This window comes from Vanacampus margaritifer, chromosome 7, assembly GCF_051991255.1.
Source record: "Vanacampus margaritifer isolate UIUO_Vmar chromosome 7, RoL_Vmar_1.0, whole genome shotgun sequence".
Lineage (NCBI taxonomy): Eukaryota > Metazoa > Chordata > Actinopteri > Syngnathiformes > Syngnathidae > Vanacampus > Vanacampus margaritifer.
In genome coordinates this window covers 15,591,102-15,617,833 of record NC_135438.1, presented here as the reverse complement: position 1 = coordinate 15,617,833, position 26,732 = coordinate 15,591,102, and the positions used below count along the sequence as shown (strand labels likewise).

Genomic DNA, 26,732 nt, shown 5'->3' with positions numbered 1-26,732 from the left:
TTACTGCTCTGTTTGTTTTTACTTCCTTAAAAACACATTAGAAAACAATCTCAGGTCCCTTTTACATCTTTGTCTTCCAACATCCATTTCACCAAATGCAACCTGAAATGTTGTCAACATTAGCGTTCATCCTTCCTACAGTTTCTTGACATATCCGCCTGCCAGTGTCCCGCTACTAATTCAACATTCAAGCATCTCACACACTCGCTGAGACAGTGTATATGAATACAGTGGAGGCATGCATTGCAGTGTCTTTCTGGCCATTTCGTAGCCAAACACTGCAGTGGCATGCAAGGTCCTCCTGCGTGGAGGGCGGCTTGGTTATTAGAGTCCATTTGGGCTTTGAGGAAAAGAGTATGTGAAGTGAGAGGGCTCCTTTAAAATCCATCTTTGAAAAATCCGCTTACCTCCTTGTGGGACAGACAGAAAACGCCACTTCTTGTTGGATCAGAGGTGACTGAGACAGCTGAGCGGATGAGTTCAAGAGAGAGAAGAAAGGATTTCCAGAAAAATCTGGAGTTGAGCACATTGTCTGAGTTCTTTTTTTTTTTTGGCCCTTGATGATCCAATTGAAAATCTTCCAATGCGGTTTGTTGTCAGCAGTCAGACACTTCTGAGGCGTCACTGGTGAGTTTCCTCCGTTGCCTCACACTTTTCTCCTCATCCTGCACAGTAAAAATACATTGTTTCTACGGAAAGTACAGAGGCTGACAATTTAGGACACTACTGCGCCCCCTGTGGTGCAAAATTAGATGATAGTAATATTCCCTCCAGTAATGGGAGAAATTAGGAACCATAATCTGGGTTGCATATCACATTTTAGCCTGAATTTTAGCCTTTTCCTCCTTGTCCTGTGAATGTTGACATGTTATGTTCTTACATATACCTGTAATTGTTTGTGTGGTATTAGTTTAGGTAAGACTTTGTTTATTCTTGTGATTTAGATGAAAGATCAGACCACATTTTATGACCACTTGATGCAGACGTTTAAGAAAATCCAAAGGGTCCCCCATCCAACTACATCAGTGTAGAAGACCACGAAAAACATGTCGAACCGCTTAACTATTGAATGACTTTGAAGTTGTTTGGTCATTACAGTTGTACTCACAGTCTGGAAGACTCCGTTGGGTCCCCACTCTCCAGGGGACTGGTCCTCTGTGTCGTCTGCCTCTTCTTCCTCCTCATGCCCTTCCTCCTCTCTCACAGTGTCCATCCCGTCCTCCTCATACTCCGTCAGACAGTCGGACTCCTCCGCTGAAGGGAAAGATATTACCGCGATAAATTATATAGAGGCTGAACGAACCCACCAACATCCATCAAATGTCAGGGACGTGTTCTGCTGTGTTCCAATAAAAGATGTTTGGTGTAGGTTGTAAGCCCTTATTTATTATACAAGTTAAAGCTGATGAGATCTTGAAGGTGAAATGTGCAAAATGTTGTCTAAAATATGGGGTGGGGGAAGCACATTGTAAGCAATAAAAAAATTGAAAAATTGAAAAAATGAATGAATATTTCACCCTCAGCAGAAACGTAGTTTTGGACTGGCTCGATCCTGGATACAATCTCTGCAAGGTCTGTGAAGTCGGCTCCTTGACATGTGCATGACTGGGACACACATTTTTGGATCATTCAATTATGATGAATATTGATACAGTCATAAAAAAATAATCCACAGAACAACAAACCCATGCAGCATATTACTAGTATTACAAGTAAGTCTCCTATCCTGAAGGTTATGAGCATCCTTTTCACACGATTATTTATTTTAGGGGAACCTTGCAGGACTCTGAGCATTTATTTACACAATCAAGTCGAGTATCTTATAACGGTATTTGTGGCTCTCACATCAACTCTTTTGCTGTCGTTGTAGTCGGCCGATCGGTGGTCCCTTAGCATGTTTTCAATGATGTCACCACGGGCCCAGCCGGTGAACACCAGCTTGCCGTGCTGGAAGCCCACATCCTGAAACAGCACAATCAATCGACAGGAAATGATTGGAACAAAAGGAAAGACAAATGTGCTTTAGTTATAATTAGGGGTGTCAGGCGATTCAATAGTTAACTCACGATTAATCACAAATTTTATATCTGTTCTAAATGTAAAATAAAATGTACAATAATTTTTCCCCCCTAAGTTTTCACACTCTTACCATAAGTGGAAACAAATGTTAAACTAATAGAAGTATGGCTGCATCTTTTTGTCATTGAAACAATAATTTCATAATAATTCATAAAATTGAAAAAATGTACTGTACTGTAAAAAACAAGTGTGACTTTAATTTGTTTTGAGGTCATTTTTCTGCCACTAGATGGCATAATTGCATTTGCAAGAGATTGGTGACAGCTCAGTGCATTTTTCTTTTCATATTAATTAAGTGCTATCTAATCTTTAAAGGATCTTTGTGCAGTTTGTCACTTTTTTACTCGTGACTGCCACCTCTGGCCCAAGGCGTAACTGCAGCATCTGTGTCAGGCTCGTTCATGGTGCGCGTGCGAGTACGTGCATGATCTTAACTCATTCACTGCCATTAACGACTATAGACGTCAAAGATCCATTTTAAGCGACAAACGAAGACATGACTTCAAATGAAGTAAGAAAAACTCCCCAAAGAAACTGTGGAGTGTGCAGGGTCCGCACACTCTGCTATAAAGAGAAGATATAAGATGACAGGTGCAGTCAAGAGTAAAACAGTCAGGGCTCTTCGTACTCATCTGGGCATTGATGGAGCATGCATGATTTAGAAAAAGCTTTAACATTACCTTTTTAAATGGCACAATGCACCTTTAACATGAAGCAACGTGAAATTGTGCACATTATTAAATTTGTAAAATCCAACTTAACCCCTTTCTCCACAAATATATGTATTATTATTAAATGTATTGCTGCTAAATTTTGATGTTGTTGATGATGAGGATTCCAAGTAAGGGGTGGTAATTAATCACACCTTGGAAAAATTGGTGGCATTTAAGGAACTTTAAATTGACTAAAAATGAATGCACTAATTTTTACACCCCTCGTTATAATACCTAATAGTTTATAATTAATATTATGTATGATTGAAGATGATTGCCATAATAAAACCCCTGAAGCCACCGTGACATATATTTATACGAGGAATGTCAAACAGTTGTTCAGAATGTGTTAACATGCGCTTCCATACTCAAACTGAAAGAGGAACGTCTTATAAAGCAACTCACGTAAATCTCGTCAAACTTGCCAAAGTCCATTGTCTTGAAGCGATCAATGGGCGGCCTAATGTACTCGCAATAAGCACTTTTCTTCACCACCTCTAATTGTCGCACACAAGACACATAGGCCAGCCGAGATTGGATCTCCGCCATGTCTGGCACCTAGATGAGGTCGTAAAGATGACAATTACAGTACAATAACTGTAAAACTGCCAAAAGAAAGTCATTCATCACCACAGCAATGCACTGAATGCAAGTTACACATTCATCATGGTCAACACGGACATGCTGCCAAGCCGGACGTACCTTGACTTTTTCAGCCCAAGGATTGATTCGTTTCCACAGCAACCACCAGCCAGACAGACAGTCGCCATAGTTACACAGGTCCGTCTCGTCTTGGCTGCCCACGTCGATGGCAATGACTGTTTTGGCGCCCATGTTCCTCGCAATATCCGCTGCCATGTCCGTAACACAAACACCAGAATGGAGCCGCAGATAAAAGATAAAGATTCCTTCAATAAAAGTCGTATTCTATTGCTCCACAGTAAAAAATAAACTAACGCCACCAAAAGGATTGCCAGCAGGGAATGTAATGAAAGGCCAATTAGTGACTGACTGATGAGGACATTTTAGAAGAGGGATGGAAATCATCATCCGGCTAATGTTAAAAAACCGGGCCTCAACATTGTGGTGGCGTTGAGCCTACTTCAAGACAAAGTAAAAAACTCTAATCCAGTGTCAAGAAGGGCCATAAATACTCTTGATTGATCAAACTTTTCAGGGAGACGGCAGCCCAACAGTTAATCAATAAAGAGGTGCTGATTTTACAAGACCACAAGTCTGTTGGATCAATATTTTGAGGCACGGAGCGCCATATTTCACAAGCTTTACTGACAACTATCGGCGGAAGATGAGACAGGATTGCCGTTCCAAACAGAGATTTGCGGTGTGGAGCTTTGTGAAACGTGGCTGCTCCGTTTTATCAGCATTGACACCGAATCTCGAGGAAGCATTTTCATCTGCATAACAGATTGGACTTCAAAAGTCGACACGTTTTACGCACGTAGCTGTAATGTGCATCTTTAAACAATGATTTGCAGACCAACCAACTCAAATTGTTTTTCCACGAGTTGAAATGCGGAAAAAAGCTAATTTTAGAGTTTTGCTGAGTAATAATTTCCATATGTGAGGACCAAAGTCCAATGTCAAAGATTTCCACATAAATTTCAAAATAGCAAGGAACATTTTCAACTGTGTTGCTCTGTTCTCAGAAAAATGCACATTTCAACTGAGGGCACAAGGACCTGATGTCAGTGAACTGGTGTCAGCCAGTCAGAGAAAGACAGGAAATCAATTTTTCCATGTTTAGAATTACACTGGCAGATTTTTGCACATGTTTCTAGACGTCTAAATGCACAAAGAGATAACTTGACACTTCATACTTCCAACAATTTGACAATAGTTCACGAGGCAGAAATCAGGTCCAAAGTAATACTTCAAAAAAATATGTATATATATCTTTGTAATGTAGTGCAGTGGCTTACCCTCCTCATCAAATGTGTCTGACAAAGACTCTTTTTGGGTGTTTTACAAGAGTTCTTAAATTGAATGTGCGTTCACAGTCAAACCAACCACAAAGTCTTGTTTGAGATGGTAATGTATTCAAACCACACAAAATAGGAATGTTCGATACCACATTTATTCAGACAAACACCAACATCAGTACTCAACTCTTGAGTTCTCCCCAATACAAAGTACCGATACCACTAGTACTGAGTACCCCCCCCCCCCCCCCCCCCCACAAACACACACAATTTCCTATTCTATTTTTAGCTCTTGATCGTAAAACGTCCACAAGGGGCCGCCGTCGCAGAGTCCCGACACCTTGAAATAAGTCCAAGTATCGGCCAGGTATCGGTACATGCCCATTCCCGAACAGAAACCGAGGACGAACATGACAACGACAAGTAGACAAATGAATATCGCAAAATTAAATACAACAATTGCACAACATACGGCCTTACATTTTTATTTATCATATTACCACCTGTAATTTGTTACCATCTATCCACAACTCACCCATTAGTCTTTTTTGCCATGTAGCTAAAATTGCAAGCACTTCCACTGATGCCAGTGTCATTTCAAAGGCCAACAGTAGAAGATGCTGGCTCTTGATAAAGGACACATGTGTTCCATCACACTTAATTAAGTCATGTGTCCTGCACACACGCAAAACAAGTCCGCAGCATCGTGACAAAACAAACAGATTTGAGGACATGACAACTGTATTATGTAATAAGAAAGTTTATATTGTTGCATGGGAATTATTTCTGCCGGGAGATGTTTATTTCATGTTTTCTTTTTTTAAGAAAATAACTTTAGCCATAGTTTATACAAGGATGTATTTATTTGTTTCCCTTTTGAAGTGGATTTAAAAAAATATGTTCTGTATAAGCAAGCACACCATGACGATGACTTTCCAAACCATCCGAAATTAGATTACGTTGTCACTCACAATCATGTTACCCGCTTCAGAAAGAAATACAACATAAAAGGTAGTAGAAGGAGTTTTGAAATTGTGTGATTTTCAATCCAAGTGAGTTTGCAGTTCTTTAGAATTGAGGGGAAAAAAATCATTTTGTTTTTCTCAAATAAAGTACAAACACTGATAGTGTACTTATTTTAAGGTATACACGACGATCGCCGATACCAGTAATGTGGCCATTTCATTATCAGGAGCTAGAAATGAGAAATCTAGTAGAAATACATTTGCTGCTAATTTCATGCAATTTTAAACAGAGAAAAAAATCTATATTGGAATATATAGGCCTCTCTTTAACATTATCTGTCATTGTGGTTGGGGGAGTAATTTTATGTATCAAAAGTGGTAGTCGGTGCTTGGTATCAGTGAATTCAAGAGTTGAGTACTCATAACGGTTACGGTCTGGGAAAAAAAAAAGAAGTGGTATCGAACATTCTTAGCAGTAATATAAATTTTATATATAATTGACATTGGCACTGATTTGACTGAACTGGACGCATTGAAATTTGGTTTGACGAAAACTAAATTGCAGATGTGAACGTACCCTTCTATGCTGATCTTAGCGGTCTGCCTCTCATTCGAAAAACAATGTCATACTCACGCATCATGTGCACATTATTTATAGTACCTCAAACCACCTAACAAGCTTCCGGCAGTCCACTTTAAACCATCCTTCTGGGCCAGGGACTCGGTGGATATTGAGAGAGGGTACCACCTGTACTTGCCTGGCAGGTTGTTGATGTAGCCACCATCCATTAGCAAGTTCCCATCTTTGGGGTCGCAGAGTGGCGGCAGGTACCCGGATAGGGTCATGCTCGCCCGCACATAGCGCCACAGAGAGCCTGGCACACCGGGGACGGAAGTAGGGAGGAGGAAGGGGGGGAATAACATCTCAATTTAAGCTGATTCATGTTAGTGATGATGCAGACCACAATCCCGACACCAGCAAGGATCAGTCACGGATGGTGAGGCGATCCCTGCAAAGTTTGGGACTATGGTTCTGCCCGCCTTCACACTCTGCTGTACACCAAAGCATTACCGAGCACAGAGACCCATTTGTGACTTGTGCGGCAGGTAAAAAGCAAATGGCAGCCATCACAGAGCACCAAGGCTGTGCACATCTCCAAACTGTGTCTTAACAAGAGCAGCAATAGCCATGAAATAAACGGTTGGTCGAAACTACAGATAGACCGATTATCTTGACGCATATCGGCATTAGGTACTTTTTTTTTTTTTTAACTGCCAGCCAATAAGAGATCATCAAACCGCAGGTAATTATTTATTTAAATGTTCAGCTAACTTCCTAAGAACTGGGAACTGACTTTACTTTTAGCATTTGTATAAAACTTAAAACAAAGCTATGTAAGCGAAACATTAACATTTCATTTGGACTGAAATATTGGAAAAGACTGTAAAAAACTAGAGGGAGCTATTTACTAAGTTTTCATTGAACTTTGTAAGACATGCTGTTGAGCCTGGAAGCTGCCTGCATTTTTGTTGTTGTTGTTTATAATAACAATTAAATAATACGATAGCTATTGTCTAAGATAAAAGAAAAATAACTTTTACATGTTGCAAATCTGAAAAGCTGTTTAATAAACATGCTTAAAGACATTTAAATGAAGTTAAATGTTGGGAGTTTATTTTATACTGAAAATGAATATTGGCTCCTGATAATCCATCCATATCAGCCCTAAAAGGGGGGTGGGGGGTGGCAGGGGTATCGGTCTATCTCTAGTCCAAACATGTTGTGCAAAGAAGTCAATGTCAAAGGTGCAGCAGCTGTTTTGTGACAAGTTTGAAGATAGTGCCAGGGAACAACCAGCCTGCCCAATTCTGCAGTACAGTTCAGTGCCAGCAGGGGGCAGGAGGAGACAGAGAGCTGCATGGGTTGGAAGGACAAGGAGCACAGCAGAGATGTGCCAGGGTGTAACTTTGCATGAAGTATTTGTGAATTGGGAAGACATTTAAAGCTATCGTTGGAAGTTCTCTTAATCTGATTTAATGGTCATTTCCAATCTATACACTGGTAACACATGGGCAACAGCAGGATCCAGAACACTTATTCCCAAATACTTGAAGAAACATAAATAAAAAAGATAAAGCAAGTCGAGGTCAAGCACTTTTATGAAAATATATTCATTGAATCAACATGTCCAGAACTGGCATGCACATAGACACAAGCAAAGCCAGGGGAGGAGACAGATTTGCTGCAGGAGCGAATCAACATGTTCCTTCAGGTGAAGATGAACTGAGAGATGGATTGAAATGAAACAGTGACAGCTTCTTCGACAGCAAAAGAAGAAGCCTTCCTCATGGGGAAAGTAGACAGACACATTTCAGCCAAATAACAGGTGCAGTTATCCAAGCCAAAGCAATGTCGTGTAGACACAGTGCAGGGCTAACCCAAACACATCACACTGTGCTAGTTGTTGACTACGACTAAAAATTAAAGCAAATAGCTAATCAAATATTTTGAAAAAGAAATGTGACATTGTATAAATGGACATGAACTTTGAGCCATTCATGCATCCATTTTGTAAAGCATTCATCCATCCTCATCTGGAGCCTATCCCAGCTGAATTGCACTTGCGCAAGAGGCAGGGTACGCTACGGATTGGTCGCCAGCCAATGACAGTGCACGTATAGACAAACAATAATTCACACTCAGATTCACTGGACAATTTAGTATTCACTGAATTTAACATGCATTTAATGTCCACCTTTTAACTACAGAACTTCATTCATTCTTATTATCATTTAAATACAAAAGCTACGTTCAAAGTGCTGGAGAGGACCGGTAAGCCTCCAATCAGATAAAACAACACAGCAATTACAGTACACACACAAGCAAAAAAGCTCTGGTTGGTTGGGTATTGGGGCACTGTGGAGATTCCAAGACCATGCCACCTTCTCTCTCAAGAACCTAAAATCAATCTAAAAGTACTTAACAACTTAAAAAACTGGCTTTAATCTTCACAAACTGCAGTGACTTTCCTGAAGTCGCCCCCAGATGCATGCCACACAGTTTAAAAAACCGCTGTACATGAAAGCAGTCCAGATTTAGAGATTAATAGGACATTTCAAAGCGCACACAGGAGGCCAGAAGCAGCCAAAAGATCATGCAACTAACTCTATGATCCATAGATGCCCATACAATCAAGAGAAAATGTATCCAAAGACAGTTGTAAATTTAAGAGCGAATTGACAAGTATGACATGTCCTATTGGCCATTACTCATTGGAGGATTATAAATGTGGCAGGCACAATCCAAAGACACATCAATAAACATTGACTTTCCTTCCAAACCATGGGCTCCCCAAGTCTAACTGGTCAGGATGGGGTTAGTTAGGAGGGAACAGGAATGGAGAGGGAGACCATAAATCGAGCCACTGTTTGTCGACCTGGAGGGTAAGGGAGGAGGTTTTGGTGCGCGAGCGTTTTCAAATCTGACCTGGGACATTGTTTACATAGCAACCGTCCACAAGCAAGTGGCCATCCTTGGGGTCGCAGAGGGGAGGTAAATAGGGGGTGTAGGAGGCGCTGGCTCTAACATACCGCCAGACGCAACCTGTCAGGAAATTGAGATGGAGGAGGAACACATCAAATCTGGGTTGGACTCAAAAGTAGCAGGTGGGAAAGAGAAGGAGAGACAAAGAGTGAAAGGAGAACACAGGAAGGTGCCATGCGCATGAATCAATGGAAATGTGTTGATCAGCTGGCATTTACCGTCAATGTTTTCACGCTCAATGATCACACTATAATAACTCTGTTACATTGTGTGACTACTAAAAGAGCAATAAAACCCAAATATGGTTGACAAGTCAGTCCATAATACAGTATCTAATACAGTATGTGTAAATGAACACCTTGTTGATTTAAAGTGTTTATAATGAATCATATTAGCATTGTTAGATAACAAGCACGGAAAGCGGAAAATGAGTACAGTAGTGTGTAAGATTGACAGAAAGAAGAGGAAAGGAAGAGGAAGTCCAACACTTCACCAAATATCACTTGGGCCTTCCACTACAATCTCCAAACTGTAGCGCATAGACACACAACTGCAGTTTACTAGCTTCAACATATCTGCATCAGATTGTAGAATCTCAGTGGATTAAAACAATATGAAATGGAAGATTATGAATTATGACACTGAGGGGGGAAAAAAGAAGAAAAAAAGAACACTACTACTAGAAGTAATCCCACTATTGCAAAGTTAGGCAAATACCCACCAGTTATACTACAGAAAGCAATACATAAAGTTAATAAATGAGTGAAGGAAACGTGATGGGATGCCATTTTAGAGGGAAAAGGTTGGGATGGAGTGTTCTGGATCCTACATGCTGAGGTGCACATGGGAGAATTAAAAAGCATTGAAGGGACTGAACAGGTTAGTTCTGCTCCAAAAATCCGATGGGATGTATCTATGTACTGCTTCGAAGCACAGCTGTTTAAAAACCAGTGACAAGATAAACACTTTGATAATGCTGATAAAATGAAAATGGAGGGAAATTAAGCAATAATAAAAATTAACCACAGGGAAATAGAAATGAAAGAAACTGGTCTAGTCAATGGGAACAGTGAGACAGAGAGGGAAAGGCTTTGCTTTCAGCTGTTAATATACATGCCACGATGCAACATATCTATTTTAGCATTATATAGTTTATTGCCCCAAAGCACTCTGTCCTGCAAACCCCTAAGATCCAGCATGCTTTATATTAAAACATACGTTTACAAAACCAACTTTTAATTCTTGTTCCAGAAAATAATTCAAATTATAATATAGCACATTGGTAATCATTTATAGTATGCTGGATTTGTGAGGTGAAGAGGGCAGCGAACTACTGTTAGTGGTGATGCATATTCGTTAACATAAACACCTCCAAATACTGTTTTTGTCTATATAAACAAATCATTTGGTTGTGGCGCCCTAAAAACAGCATCATAGGAATTCTTGCATTATCCGTATGTACCGTTTAATCTATTATTCTATGCACATTTTTTGTTTAGAGTGTGCCACAATAAGTTATAAAACCAAAAGCATGCCAGTCAGACAAAGATTTTTCATATATGTAAAAAAGGTACAGTAAAGTGACAATAAATAAAGTACATTTACACATGGGACTGGCTTATTATTCAATATAGAGACTAAGTAGCATACTTATGAAAGTATTTTTGCACTGTGTTGTCAAGGCCCGAAATAAGCGTTCCTGCACTGCAATTTTCATGTCATAATGTGGAGCCAAATGCATTGACTAGCAAAACTGTGAGCGGGTAACTGTGAGCGGGCCCACCACCCTTACGCAGGGATTATACACCCCAACGGAATTTTGTCATTAAATTAAAAAACAAAACAAAAAACAGACGTGTTGCGCTTTTACAGAGAGTAGCTTTTTACATAGAGAATACCATTTGTGCACAGTTAAATGCACTGATGCTGTTGCATCTTGTCACAATGATGGTGTATTGACAGCTGGAATTTGTAGAAATTCTCTAAGTAAAAGATGCATGAAGCAATCGAACCTCAATAAAAGTCATTGTTGCATAAAGGCTGTTTATGCCTTTTTTATGCTAGAAATGGTAAGTTTAAACAGAAATGTAAATTTGTGTTTGAAATTGCTTCACTGAAAATGGTTCTACACAAGAAAATTGTTTGCTGTTATGCACAATGTGAATTTAAGAAATAGCAACTGTAGATTTTATTTTTTTAGGGTTAGTAAAATATTAAATTTTATTTTTTGTATTAATAATTGCTCTTTAAATCAAGTAAAAATATATGTTATCCAAATATTTAATTATTTGATAGAATTTTCAGCAGGATACTCAAATATTCAAAAGCTGCATCTCTACAACCCCTCCGTTATATTGTCATATTTTTATTGTTAAAATAAACCCTTGTTTCAGGTCACCAGGATTAACCCGCAAAAACTGCTCTTTAATATTACAAAATTGCGCCTCAAATGACATCAATGTCATTGATTGGCAAATAGGCATAGTTATTTCGAGCCTTGTTGTTAACATGAAGTGCTGCATGCTGTTGCTGAGCAGGTTTTTTTTATTTTTACTTTTTTTATTAGAAATATATCATTTGTCGCCCTATATATACTGCCTCAAGTAGTTTGAAGCCAAAATACAAAAGAAGGAATGTCAGTTGTCTCTCTCATGAAATCAGGTGTCACTTACCATCTTGGTGAACACGCATGGCGGATGCGGTGATATCTGTCGTGACGTTGAAATATGGCAGCCACAAGTCCTTAACACACAAATGGTTCCATAAGCATTATGTTTCTACTCTAATATTAATGCATGCAAGTGCTGTGCAAAGCAAATCACCTCAGCTTGCTTGTCCTGGAAAACTTTGTAGATGCTGGTGTTGAATGCAGAGCCAGAGAACATGGAGGTGATGGGATAGGTCAGGTCCAGGACTGTTTTGAATACCGAGTTCATTGCCTATGAAAATACCAAAAAGATAGCGCACTTAAACGTGTATTGTATTCAACAACTATCGGAACTAACTGAACTATGTTCTGTATATAAACTGAACGTGAACATTGGTTAAAATTAGTGCTGTCAAAGTTAAAGCGTTAATTGATTAATTAATCACAAAAGATTATCGCATTTATCATGAATTAACGCAGATTAATCGCACTATTAATTTTGACCATAGACTATCCTTTAGCGTGACAGCGGAGGGCTACGTTTAAGGTAGCACAGGTTGTGTTTGAGCAATAAACATCATTTCATGCATTAAAGTAAAGCATTTAATGAATGTTTGTGTATTACCTTTAGAATATTTGTTCATGTTAAAATATCGGGGTCATTCTTTTTTCCATTTTAAATTATGCAAGTAATTAACCGATTAGAAAAAGAGGAAAATGAGCATGTGCAGTGGATCAAAAAATGTTGAAGACGTCCTCATAATATTAAATATCAAAAAGAATTATCACATAACCGGTGCTCTTCAAATTTGGCGGGGAAAAAATGTTGATAAAAAAGCCTTTTTTATTAGGCGATTAAACGTGATTAATCAGAATTCTAAGATGTGATTAATCTGATTTAAAAAATTTATTGTTTGACAGCTCTAGTTAAAAAAAACAGATACTTTTATAATATATAATATTACAAAACATAAATGACAATAAATCCAATGCAGCCCAGCGGGTTGCAATATCAACATAAATATGAGTAGCACACCTTTGACCACTCTCTGGCTCTCTGCTTGGTTCTGACGGCACTTCTCTCTTCAGCGTACAGCGCACCAATAAATGATCCAATGGATGTTCCGCCAATAATGTCAATGGGAATCCCCGCTTCCTCCATAGCTTTAATTACACCCACGTGAGAACAACCTCTGCAGAGGACAAACAGATTGACATCACATACAGAAGTACATGGTGCACATCTCATTTCACGGTCTCACCTTGCCCCGCCTCCTCCCAGCACAAGGGCTATACTGTTTCCAGTCAGCTCTCGGGCCAGCCGAGAGAAATCACTGTGTCTATCTGCTGTTTTCTCAAAAACCTTTTCGTAAACTTCTCTCTGCAGGACACATGAAACGTGTGTGACAACATTGCAGTAACACCAGCTTCAGGAATAAAACGTATGGTATGTGACAAATCCTGTAAAGAGGTCTCGTTGATCTTCTGTACCAGTTTGCTGGGGCTGCGTCTGGAAAAGATCCTGCGAGGACACTTCAGGTGAAGATGGCCCGAGCACCAGCTACGCATGTTAAGCCACTCGACTGTCCTGGAAGGACCTGGACTATCCTCTCTGTGAAGAAGGATCAGCTGTTTCAATGCACGGACTGCCGTGTTCTCCAGCATCTGCTCCAACTGCAGGCAAACAAAAGAAGAGGACATTCGCATTTGTAAAATCACTTGAAAAATCCAGTACCTGCGCTCTTCCCGTGACACAAACCTCTCCAACGGTCGGTTCCTGTTCTCCCAGGCCAACAATAAGGATGCAATCTGCTTGACGAATGCAGCGCTGAGTCCATGGGGTCATGCTGTTGTCAGTCTGGTACAAGACAATTCGATTGATGTCCTCTTGCTGGGCCAGCCAGCCGGAAAGGCGGTACTCATGGATGCTGGTGGATAGGAATAGAGAATATCACACTTAAAAGGCAAGTGTTATATGAGTATTAGTATAACACAAAAAGGTTATTTCAACAATGAGGCCAAATTATATACAAATGAGATGATGCTGACCTGTCCAACGCAGATGCTCCAAGTCGCTCTCTGATTATGTCACTGGTCAATAGCAAAGTTGGCCCTTTACGGTAAAAACAAACAAAAAAGCAACATCATAAACCAGAAAAATCCAATCAATCATTCAGTAGGAATCCGATCAGACTGAAATGACGGAGGCCTACCAATGGCACTGAGGGCATGGCTGAGCTCCAGGTTGAACGCATTGATTGGCACTTCATCACATACTGGTAGCACAGCCACAGTAGAGAGGTTGCTAGCGGGGTTGGTTACATCAGCACTGGTGGTCATACTGGGCAGACTCAGGGTTGAGCCTGCAAGTGAGCCAAGGGAGACGTGTGAGTGGCAAAATAAAGTGTTATTCCCTCGCGAAACCGACATCTGATCACACTTTATAATCCTCAACATAACCACTTTACCTGAGAATGGACCTCGACCCTGCTGGAGGTTCCCCAGAATTTTCTGACCCAGTAAGTGGATCAACCTTGTCACCACCTGAACAAAAACAGTGAGCCACAGAACCACTTGAGTACGCCTGCAGACAAATACTAGACAACTCTTATTTTTACCTGAGGATATCTTCTTTTGATGTTGTTGAGTGTTCCCTCAGGAAGCTTGACCAGTTCAGTGTCTCTCACTGCATGCACAGTCGTGGCGCGTGGCTGTCTGGTTAATGCCTCCACCTTAAGTATATGGATATTCAAGTATAAGGCTAGCATTTATTTTTGGTATCATAGTAATCACTACTGTATATTGCTATGTCTTCAAGCTCTTGTCATGGGTTTCAGAGGGTCATTAGATGGTAAATGTAAAGGTTTCTGGCAATGTGCAGATTCACACAAGCATTTTTAATAGTGGGCAAGCAAAAATATCTACATATTATAATATTTACAGCGGAAAATAGTCTACACACCCCTGTTTCAATGTGAGGTTTTTGTGCCGTATAGAAACTAAACCAATCTTTTTAGAGGAGAAATAACAAACCAAAAATAACCTGGTCTCTTTTTTTATATATCACACAAACCTGGTATTTGAACACCGGGTGTGTATACTTTTTATACCCACTGTTCACTATCCAAATGTTCACTGTAAGTAAACTCTCACCACTCCAATAAGGTCTCCTCTTCCATATTCCCCCACTAGTTCTTTCTTGCCATTTGCCTTGCGGATAACTGAACGCAGACGTCCATTCAGAACGATATACGTGCAGTCTGACCGATCATCTTGTCTGTATGATTGTAGACACAAAACACATACTGTACATGATATGTTCTAGTTAATTATTACATTTGGCGTAATGCATGCAAACCAGTAAAAAGATGGACAAGGGTACCTGTAGAGGGCTCTACCCGCTTCCACAGCCATCCAGTCAATAGCAAAGTCCATCTGTCTGACAAATGGTGACATCCGGATGGCCACAGTGTGAGCTGCGCTCAAAACAACGCTGGGCTGCTCCCTCATAATCCTGAACAGTAGAATTACATCATTAATAAAGTTGTGAATGAAAGTACTAAGTGAAAGCTTTAAATGAGCATTTAGTTCATCATTTGAATAATGCTTTAGAGAACTACATGTATTGATGCAGTAATGACCGTACATTAGTGCTTCCTTGTTACGACTCGGACAGGCAGTATATTTTCAGGAGACCAATTTGTTTGCTGGCTTTCAAATGATGCATGCAGAAAAATACTCACTCATAGAAATCAGATTTTGATATCTTGAGGTAAGTACAGTCTCGTATGGCCTTGATGGTGAAAATAAGAGGCTCTCCAGTAAGCACAGCGAGCTGTCCCACCATCTCCCCTGGGTGGGTCACAAACAGGCAGACGGCTTCTTGCTTATTTATCATCCGCTGATAGACATGCAGGCAACCAGACAGAACAAAGTGCAGACTCACATCCTTGGAAAGTGAAGAGAAGATGGGGGGGGGGAAGAAAGCAAGGATCATATAGTTTTCTGTGCTTGACATGATTTACTTTTTCCACTTTGCATTGTGATAGTTACCTGGTCTCCCTGTCTGGCCAGGACAGCTCCAGCTTTAGCATGATGTAAAGTAACTTTCCCATTTAGCAGAGAGGGATCCTGAGATTGAGAGGATATACCATAAAATTTGTTAATACATAAAAGGAATAAAAAAAAAATAAAAAAAAAGGAACACTATCGGATTTATTTAAGATTCTTTTTATTTGATTCCAACAAAGCTTGTGCCTAAAAAGTGAAGGATTAGCTACTTCCACGGGTGCACGTTTTTGCCTCAAATGGATAAAACAGAAGTGGAATTTGTTGACATTGAGCATGTCATCAAACGTTTATGTCTATGAGTGTCCTCTTTTCACCATAAATGAGTATACTGCACAATTCCTCTACAGGGGGCCTGCTGACTGACCTCCTTTCAGTATTATAATCTGCAAGCAGATGCTGCTGGGTGATTAATGTCAATCGGCTCATTCATGCAACAAGTGTCTTATTTCTCAATCCATAGGCTAACAGTGAGTGATCTGTCAGTTTCTCAAATGGCATTACAAAAGCACACCGTTTCCAATTCCATTTCGGGAAAAAATACATTTTTGGACTGTGGATATGAAAAGTTGGCAACCCCGTGGGAAATGCCCAGTTTTAGAAAAATGAGCAAGATTATAAATAAAAGTCCTTCATCCCAGGAATGCATTTATTATTACTGCTCGCAGTTTCAATAGTAAATCACCATTTAATAGATACCGACCTCAATCCTCATGAGTTTAAGGATCTCTTTCTGTGCTTCTTCAAACAATGCTGAACTGGACCGACAGGTTACAGTTGTGAAAATATTATCCACCGCTGTCTCTTCCTCTGGATACAGGTAAACCCCTGAAGGAACCTCATCCACTGTCACCTTCCTCTCCCGCTGGTCCTGGGAAGCAGATTGTCATGATGTGCACAATGTTTCATTAGTCTCAATTCACTGGTGAATCAATAACTTGTGACAATAACTTTGTTTTTAAATCAGTCCCATGGTAATTACACAGAGCCATTTGATTATACGATCTAGAATACAGTAATTTCTGGACTACAACCCGCTACTTTTTTTCACTTGCATTCAACCCTGCGGCTAATACAAAGGTGCGGTTTATCCATCAGATCACAAGGGGGCGCACTATAAAGGAAGCGCAAGAGCATCAGGCAGAGCAAAACAAACCAAGTGAGCCCAAATACGGTAGGAGAGAGAATGAGAGCAAGACAATTTGCGCCCTCATTATGGAAAAGAAAGTAGCGGGAACTCGGTGCGGTAACATTAAAAAGACCTGCGGCTTACAGTCGGGTGTGGCTTATATGTGTAGTATTCCCCAAATTTAGCTAGCGCGGCTTATAGTCAGGTGCCCCTTTTAGTCAAGAGATTACTGTAAAAAAAAAAAAAAATCCACAATTTATCACTGGTTAAACAGTATACAATAGTGCAAACTGACCCGAGTGAAGTTGGGTGAGGTGTTGCCATCTTCTGCTGACATAGAGATCCGTCCTCTTTCATATGCCATGTCAAAGTCTGATCTCAGACCTTTCTGTATACCTGCACTGACAGAAGTACACATTAGACATCTCATTCCATTATGAAGAGTTGTCCAAGCAGGATCTAACTAAAAGCTAACAGTCATGTAAAAATACACAATTCAATGACAGTCTGTTAAAAAACAAAGAAAAACACCTCACCAGCAATATCCACAGGCATGGAGATGGTCCTACTAAGAGTCGGTCCATCCTTGGCTTGATCTCCTATTACATACACAAACAAATGCCAGTTGAATAGGCCACCAACATTTAAGCCATAAAGATGTAATTGATTTTCTCAGTATCGCATATTGGTATTTGATGGTCTTTGAAACACATTTCAAGGCTTCAGTCTCATTTCCTTACCGGCGAAATCACCTTTTATGGCAGCTTCGCGTTGCTCCTCAGGCACTGTCAGGCTGCCGAAGCGCTTGCCATGGCGGATGGGACTGGTGCGGGTCGGGTGAGGAGATGGAGGCAGCGGACGTGAGGGATGCAATTCCTGTCATATCGTGTATGTAAGATGAATGATGCAAGATAGATGACGGACAGAAAGTTAGCACGAAGTAATACATAATAATGATAGGCTACATGAATGCGGCCTGTGCTAGTGAGTAGGGCTGGGCATTTAATAGAAATTAAATAGTGATTTCAATCTTAAAAACATATGATTAATGTGCATTGTAATTGTAATGTGCAATGGCAATCCGTGTTTGTAAGTTCCCTATGTTGTGAAAGTATGTTGAATGTATGTTTTTTTGCACAGCAAGCGTGTGTAATTTTGCCCTCCCTGAGCATGCTTTAATCTGTTGAATGACACCCCGGTTGGAGTTTGGAGGGGAAAAAAAACAAAAAACCCAAAAAAATATTATTATTTATTTTTTTATTTTTAAATACAAATTATTCTTAGTTTTAAAAACATTGTCAGAGTTAAAAGTAATTGTAATCCCTTTGACATGCTAACAGGAAATTACCATCAACTTGTTGGAGTGACCTTTCTTCAAAAACCCATTACTATACACACACAAACGCAGTAGGGACACGTACAGACAGGTAATATAACAAAACTCCAAATCACCTATTCTTTCTGATTTGCAAAATGAGTTACATTAATGGGGTAGATGCCACGGACTTCCGACTTCCGGGTTTTACACATCAGCGCCGTTTCCGGCCACTGCTGGCAGCGTTCCAACACTTGCACCCCCACCCCTGCGGCCCCCAACCGCTCCGGCTCATCGGCGGGGGGGCATCTCGGCTATCTGAAATGCTTCGGTCACTGAGACAGACACTACACACTCGCAGCCTCGCACCCGTCGACAGAAGCGCGAAACCGAGGGGCACAAAGGCTGAAGCACAAGTATTGGGACGCGGCCCTCACGTTACAAACCGGAAACGGAAACAAAGTTGATAGGTGAAAACCCGGAAGTCGGAAGTCCCACCTCCTCCATGGCATATAGTCCATGGAACTCAATCAAAACTTCTTCTTTTTTTAATGTACTCTTATCTCATTTTAGGCCATGCATGCACGGCACCACACTGCCCTCGAGGCCAATGCGCGCACAGCAGGAACAGCCACCTGTGCGAACTACATTGACTATAAAGTGCAATCGCACCGCCAGAAAATGCTCAATGCTCATTTGTTGTACAATTAGCCAACATGTCTGCGGTGTGGACACATTTCAATTTATATTGTGCTTTGTTAAAATGCCAGTGTTAAATAAATATTTTATAATAATGTTATAATTTTAATGAACTATAATAAATGCAATGATGGTAAAATTTGGAATATTTTTTTCGGCGTTTCGGCCAAGCATTTTTCATTTTCGGACAAACATTTTCATTTCGGTGCATCCCTAATAGTATAGTATTGCTCTTATTTTACTTTGTTACTTTTATATTCTGGTTGTTATTTATTAATTTATAAGTTGACTTTTCAAGGATTCTTATTATTATTATACCTAGACACATTTCCACATGATATGGCACAAATTGCGATACCCAGGTTAGCCCAGAAAGTCCCAAGATTTATGAAGAATAAAGTGTTCAAAGGGCAGGGGTGAACGATGGAAGTTTTGTGTAGTTGAGTTATAGTATAGTATAAATGTAAATATATATAATAAATATATAATAATAATAATAAATAATAATAAAATAAATATAGTATAAAAAACAAGTTTAGAAATCAATGAATAATTGTTTTAATAATCATTATTTGAGTATCAATCAAAATAAACGTGATTATTATATTTTCCATAGTTGCCCAGAACTACTCCTGAGAGTGTGTAATGAACTCACATGGCTGAAGAGCTCATTTGTTAGGCCCAGGTAGTTGTGAAGGGCTAAGACTGTAACTCTCTGAAGACGAACCATGATAATCTGAAAGACAAAAACTTGACAGATGAGTTCATCCAAAACAAATCTGGTGCGTGAAGTCAGACACTGTATGTCCATTTACATTGGATCTATTAAAAAACAAAAACATGAAAACGTGGGCAGTGTGCTCAGCTAATTTTAAAACTTTTCACAGTATTTATAACTTGAATCCACAGAGAACAAACGTCACCTGTACAACCCGCACCAGACTCTCAGGGTACTTCTCAAAAATAGACAGGAAGGCCTCGACTGGTAAACGAAGAACAGTGGAGACCTCAGCAGCCCGTGCCGACACTGTTCTGTAAGGCTTCTGGTGGCCCTGGAAAGACAACAATTAACAATATATATATATTTTTTTTTTAATGTGTACAAGAAGACGTTGAATAAAGTTAATTTCAAATGATTAATTTATGTAATTATAAAAATGAATATGTATACCATTTTGGGAGGAATTCAAATGAAGTATGAAGTTAATCTTCCATTTGTTTTACGGTGCAACTTTTACAACGTACCGTGATGACGTCCAGAATGCTAAGGAGGCTGTGCACACTGTCTCCAGGGAAAACCTCCTTCACCACACTTTCTTTGCCATCCTGGAAGAAAAGAGTCAACAAATGAGAGACCACAACAGCCCATTGACTATCCAAGAAGTATTTTGAAGTCTGCGCTGAAAGCTAAGAAACAACTGACATTAACCCTCTTCCCAACCAATTCCTATTGCATGGAAGTAACAATTTACCAGCAGAAGAAGAGTGTTAAAATTCAGTTGATACTCTTTACAGCAATAGATACAACTTGTGTAAAATGTTTATACCGTTCCAGTAAGGCACAATTCTAGTTTTCCATCTTGAACTACGTAGATGCTGCTGTCGGGCTGGCCCGGCCTGAAAACATACTCCCCTTGTTGGAACTGTACAAACACCATGTGCTTACAGAGCTCTAAAAAGAGGGGCTTCTCAAAGTGGCCCAGCACACTGCAATGAAAAGACAGGATGAGAATTCACTTTCGGAGGGCATTTGTTCAAATCAGCTGTGTGATCATGCTCAACCTACCGGACATTTTTCAGCATGTAAAGCACCTCAGAAGGAAGGTGAGAGTTGGCCACGTCAAACTCGGTCAGATCTGCCTCCAGCACGGCGGGAGGAGGCTCCTTGGCCTGCAATATAGGCACTTCCTTCTTGAAACGCAGAATCCTACAAATGGAGAACACTTGGGATAAGATGACAGAAAAGCAGTGCTGTGGTTTATGAGATGAAGCCTTTTTTGTACTTTTTGGCAATGTTGAGCATCTTCTGCTTCTTTTTCAGGCGTGGTCGAGAGGAGGAGGATGTACCCACCAGGGAGGAGGTAGACTGGGAGACCTTTGGGGAAATAGCAGTGATGAGAGGGAATGAAAATGAGAATTCCTGAGACATTCAATTCCGGAGAACAAAACATACTTTACGCATGATCTTTCGCCCATAAAACATGACTTTGTCCCTCTTACGAAAGCGGTACTTGGGAGCCTCCTGTGCTTCTAAGTCTGTCAACAACAAGAATGTATCTTAGGAATGTAAAAGCATAAAAGTTGTAGCAAAAAGAAAACATCGCAAGCAACCACTTACTTCTTAGGTGGATCCGCCGCAGAATGAAGAAGATGAGGATGGCGATGAGGACTATGACGACGCCAGCACCAATCACGATTCCCATCATCTGCAGGAAAAAAAACACCAGTGTTAGCTGCACAATGACCCAAAGAATTATACCATCAATGTACAAATTGGTAAAAACAGGGCTAATGAAACCTGTTCACAACACTTACCATGCTGGTCTGGAGTTCCTCCTCCACAATTGACTTGATGTCATTAAACTTGTCCTATTAGAAACAGTGGGGCAACATGATGGTAATCAAGTTGTTGCAACATCTCAAATTTTCATTTGTGGGCTACCACGTGCATCTCCCTCATAAGTTTCCAAGTAACTGCCAAATTTCTGCCTCAAATGTGGTATAATTATATTGTAGCTCTGTGAAGAGCAAGAAGGTGTTTCTACGTTCAAAAAAACAATACGGGCTCACTCACTATAGATAAAAAACAAATAACTATAACCAATGTTGAATATTCAATAAAAAAAAAAACATGCATTAATTTTGGATCATAGGAAGAGGCCGGAGAGCCCGGAGAAAATCCAAACAAGCACATTCCACACAGGAGGGCCTAGACTGATATTTGAGCAGAGAGCTAGCCACAAGACCAGCTAACAAGACATTTAAAAGCAAAAATGATCAGACAAAAAAAAAGTATTTAAAGGAGCCTATCCTAGACACAGAAATCACTCTTCTGTCTCATTTTAAGGATGCATTTGTCTCTTGAAGTCGATAACAGAAAAATTGGAAAATCTTAATAGAAAACGAGGAAGCAGAGGTTTTGTAGCATTCCAGTCAATGAGACTAAATGGCTACGAGAAGAAGATACTGATTATGCAGCAAATACCAAATACAGAATCTTTGGATACTGAGAGTAGTGTTGACAGATTGTAAAAACAAATACAGCATGTGCACTTAAAGTATATTGTATATAAGTAATGTGGAATTTTTGATATGTTGTGTATACTTCTGCATTTTCTTTGACTAAACAACAACAAAAATCACTACAATTTCAATGACCCGCACATTTTTCCAGAACTGCTGCATGACAAACCAACCTCTGCGCCATCTGTTTGGACCTCGTGTTCCGAGGTACTCTGTCCCATTGTAACCTTGTTTCTTCATAGGGGTGATCCATAAAAGGCCGCTGGAAGAAAATCATGGGAAACATTACTGTTACATACATAGTTACAATGTAGTGGTGGTGTTCAGTATAGAAATAACTCAAAATGCAAACACCCTAAAGTATGTCCATGCTCATGTGATGGCTGATGGGCCAGTCACACACTACACTGAACACAGCTGGGTGAGTTTGTTTGTTTGTTTTATTCATTTTTTTTCTTTCGGACACATTATTACATCGATCACATCATATAATTTGCAACATTGAAATCCGAAAAAAGGGCTGACGGGTAGAAACCGTGGCTTATTAGTAACCCGTCCCCATCGAGTCTTACTATACGCATCAGTCATATACATTGATTATGAAGGTCATTGATTCATATCGTTATCAATCCCAGACTTAAATCCGCACACTCCTCGCTCAGTTCATCTTGAGTAATGTCCGTGTATAAGTTACAGCTAGTACCAATCATTTGGAATCTGTAAATCGGTTCCCGAACGCCACCAACAGGCCCACCCAACCAGGCGAGCGCATGTTCGTTCGCCAGTAGCGTCTTCGCTGACCTTGGATCAGCTTTCATACATGTTGCGGTTTCCAGAAGAGTAGCTCGGCTTGCATTCTGCCCATTGCATCCACAGCAATGTTCACGCCATTCTGGTCAGCTCAGCCGCCAGCCCACCATTGTAGCCAGCATCCAGATGATGCTTAGATCTTGACACACCTTAGCGCCCACCACGGCCACCCACCAGCTGAGTAGGCCCCGCCGCCTCCATCCCAGAACCATGTTTACCAACCCATTGTAAATATTTACAGCAGATGCATTGCAGCCACAATACAACCTCATCGCGACAGCCTTGCATGTTACATCAAATGTTCAAACTGAAATAGAGCCAGACAATGTTTACATTCTTACAGAAACAGCAATACATGTTTATCAATGCACGTGTATAAACAAGAATCACCCCTTGGCAGTGTCACATGTGCTTGTGTTGTATTTCTTCAGATATCTTACTCACATATTTCAAAAACATGCCGTTCAAGTTCAGTGTAGACTTTGATTGTCCAAATTGTGACTACGAAAAATTACATTATTTTGAACATTTACAGCATAAACAACAGTTTGGACATTAGACAAGCAAGAGAATATTGGCCATGGTGGTTGAACAACTGCTTGTCAGATTGCATTAGCAAAAACAGAATTTTTGGTTCAAATCACTGAAATGACAGCAAGTGACACAGAGTCAAATATGATTGCATTTTGCAGCAACAGGAGCCAGAGGACACTGAGATGGGCCTTTGTCTATGGTCCATACGTGAAACACAGGCACCATTATAGACAACATATAATAAACCCATGCAGATGGTTGCTCCACACCCCACCTCCATCCACCCCCTTGATGGAGGATCTTACAATCCATCCATCCATCCATCCATTTTCTTAACCGCTTGTCCTCACAAGGGTCGCGGGGGGCGCTGGAGCCTATCCCAGCTGCCTTTAAACAGTAGGCTGGGTACACCCTGAACTGGTTGCCAGCCAATCGCAGGGCGGATCTTACAATATTAAAACAATTATTTATTATTCATCCTGCCGGTAACCAGCTTGCCTATGGTTAGTTTTTACTACAAGATTTCTGATGATATGGCTTCTGGCTGGTTTCACCTCAAAACTGGTATCAATTGAATTCATCTGTGAACCAACACTGTCTGCAATGAGTACTTGCAGCATGTATTCAACATGGAGCAGCACCACAGTCTGGGATCAGCTGCATGAAAGGCCTGATGCACTTCCTGCTCAATCTGGATCATCAGCGGATGGTTGAATGTCACTGAACTGCTGTGTAGAGATCAAATTGAATTACTGAAAGGCTGGGGGGGGGAGCGTCATGTTGCATGAAGTAAGACACAGTGACAAAATAACCCTCCGGAAAGGATGCTGTTGCAATACAGCGAGAAAGGAGGCTTCATCTGTGAGTCATTATCCATCAAACAAGAAGCTTTCAAGGTGGTAGAGCACTTCTGTTAATTGTAACTCTGAGTTGTACCATTTAGACAAGAAATAGGAACACTGCAGTGAAATCTAACTGACCTTGTACTCAATGCAAATGACAACAGAAGTCAGTTAATGGAAATCAATAGCAGCCATAGTCTGCAATTACCGTATTGGGGGAAGTAGCCATCCATGCTCCAAAGTGCGCTGTTGGAACATGATGTTTGCTTTTTAGTTTCAATGTGAGTGTATTTAACTTGCCATTGTACCCTCCCAACTCTGCACCCAAACTGCATTCATGGGCTTGTTACCCCACAGAGATGAGGCAAGAGCCAACCTCTTGCCTCCAAGCAGTGCCTCCCTCCACAAATGCCAACATCTATTGTTCTTTATGAAACAACGCTAGTGTTGACAGTGACACCACTGTACAGAGACGATGCACACACAAACATGCCTGTGTAACATCGTGCAGGATTTGTAATGTAGGGTTAGTTAGCAGATTAGACAGTGCTTGAGCCGACATGAGATTGGGCCTGAAATGGGGCAACCCCCCCAGTAACAACAACAGAAGATTTGAGTACTTGCAAAAACATGTCAAAGAAGTGACCTTGTGGTATGATCAAATGACAGCAAAAAGTTGTTGTTTTTTAAAACAGCGTGTGTACAGCACTACAAAGGTGAACCGAGCAGGTGTAAACTCAAATTTCCCCCCCAGTAGCCAAAATTGTTTTGCATAATTTTAACTTCTTGAAGTATTGCGTAACTGACAATTTGTCTGGTCCTGTTTTAAGCACAAATGTTAGTGGCTAAAATAAAAATAAAAAAACAACAAAAATAATCCATGACAACAAACATTAATGCTATATTTAGCCCCTCAAATTAGCAACGTTAGCTCGTTGCTACCCCTCCCCGAAAACTAACCTATGCATTATATTAGAACGACTCCAGCACAGAAGGAGGGACGCTGTTGTGTTTAAAATTGACTGCTTCTCTTGTGATATTGCTGCATTTGAAAAAGGAAACCCTGTCAAGCACCTTCCTTACATTCAGGGCAGAGGGCACCTGGCTGCCTGTCCCATATTGGTAACGTCATCCCTGGTAGCTAACACTGGTCAGGAAAACATAAGCTAGCGGTCGATGCTACTGATAGCGGTTTATTTCGGCCTTCCGCTTGGTAGATAAGAATGAATAATTCCACGTTATACTGTATTGTAATGCATTTATTGCATTCATTATTGTCTTTCGCTCTGACAGACTTTAGGTATTCAGATAAACAGATGTACTTTGCACCACTCGCTTCTCCTCTAATGGAAACTATCAGTCGGTCAATGGTGCGACTAATATACATAAAATCAATACACAGACATGTAAACACACTTGCAACAAAAGTTAGTAGGAGGGGGGATTTACCTGAAGCTGGTGGACTCCAGATTTTTCGCCAATGACTGTCAAATAACCGAACAGAACTCATATTTGATTAACTCCTCCTTTATTCTTCCGCAAGACGCTAAACCAATCAGCAACTGAAAAGCTGCAGAAATGAACCAATCACAGCGCGTTAATGCGAAAGGGGTCGAACATAGGCCGATAGCGGTGTAAATATACCCTCGTTGTCCAATGAGCATTGAGCTACAAATTCTGTCGCTAGGTTATTGGGTGGCAAGAGGATTGACAGCGGACTGTAGCCTACTACTGCACGCTGACAAGCTTCCGACAATGGTACAGTATATTATATTTATTTTTTAAGGTACAACGACGAGTTTATTTGATCATTTGTTGTAAAATAACTGGCCGCTATTCAGAAGGAAATGCGACAGGGCTGACCCGGGCCGACCCACAAATATCGAATATAAAATTTTGACAACAGGGATGCATCAATTAGCTCAAATCAGTTTTTCCACACAAAAAATAAGGTTAGATTCCCCAGAAGAAAAAAATATATTGAAAAATATACCCATAGATTAATCTGCATGTGCCAAACCGCAAGTATGCGGTCCAACGTACACCCCAAATCCGCCTACACAAAAATGATCAAAACAATTTGATTATTAATTCAAAGTTGGAATGTCTACACATGATCTTAATTGATATGGGAAACAGTGCAATGGCATACTTCAGTAAAGTACAATTAAATGTAGTATAGTACATAGCATATTGTTTCAATA

General features: G+C 40.3%; 1 protein-coding gene across 2 annotated transcripts; it reads right to left on the bottom strand.

Annotated features, from left to right (window-relative positions):
- Window positions 1-26,732, bottom strand: pnpla6 (patatin-like phospholipase domain containing 6). Of its 2 annotated transcripts, none has more exons than XM_077570254.1 (36): window positions 25,978-26,732; window positions 22,516-22,604; window positions 21,635-21,688; window positions 21,438-21,525; window positions 21,273-21,355; window positions 21,103-21,194; window positions 20,886-21,026; window positions 20,647-20,806; window positions 20,345-20,425; window positions 20,023-20,151; window positions 19,755-19,835; window positions 17,826-17,961; window positions 17,622-17,684; window positions 17,381-17,481; window positions 16,660-16,827; window positions 15,942-16,019; window positions 15,632-15,837; window positions 15,271-15,402; window positions 15,042-15,165; window positions 14,507-14,620; window positions 14,357-14,432; window positions 14,102-14,251; window positions 13,938-14,001; window positions 13,648-13,816; window positions 13,380-13,562; window positions 13,151-13,269; window positions 12,925-13,081; window positions 12,064-12,180; window positions 11,914-11,983; window positions 9,185-9,301; window positions 3,495-3,643; window positions 3,198-3,350; window positions 1,846-1,962; window positions 1,518-1,605; window positions 1,109-1,254; window positions 1-665 (listed from the first exon to the last, which is right to left on the bottom strand). In XM_077570254.1, the coding sequence occupies exons 2-36, from the start codon at window positions 22,561-22,563 to the stop codon at window positions 597-599; spliced, it is 4,023 nt and encodes a 1,340-aa protein (XP_077426380.1). In that variant the 5' UTR covers window positions 22,564-22,604; window positions 25,978-26,732; the 3' UTR covers window positions 1-596. The 2 variants fall into 2 exon arrangements, with proteins under 2 accessions (XP_077426380.1, XP_077426379.1); XM_077570253.1 differs by lacking the exon at window positions 9,185-9,301 and adding an exon at window positions 6,456-6,572.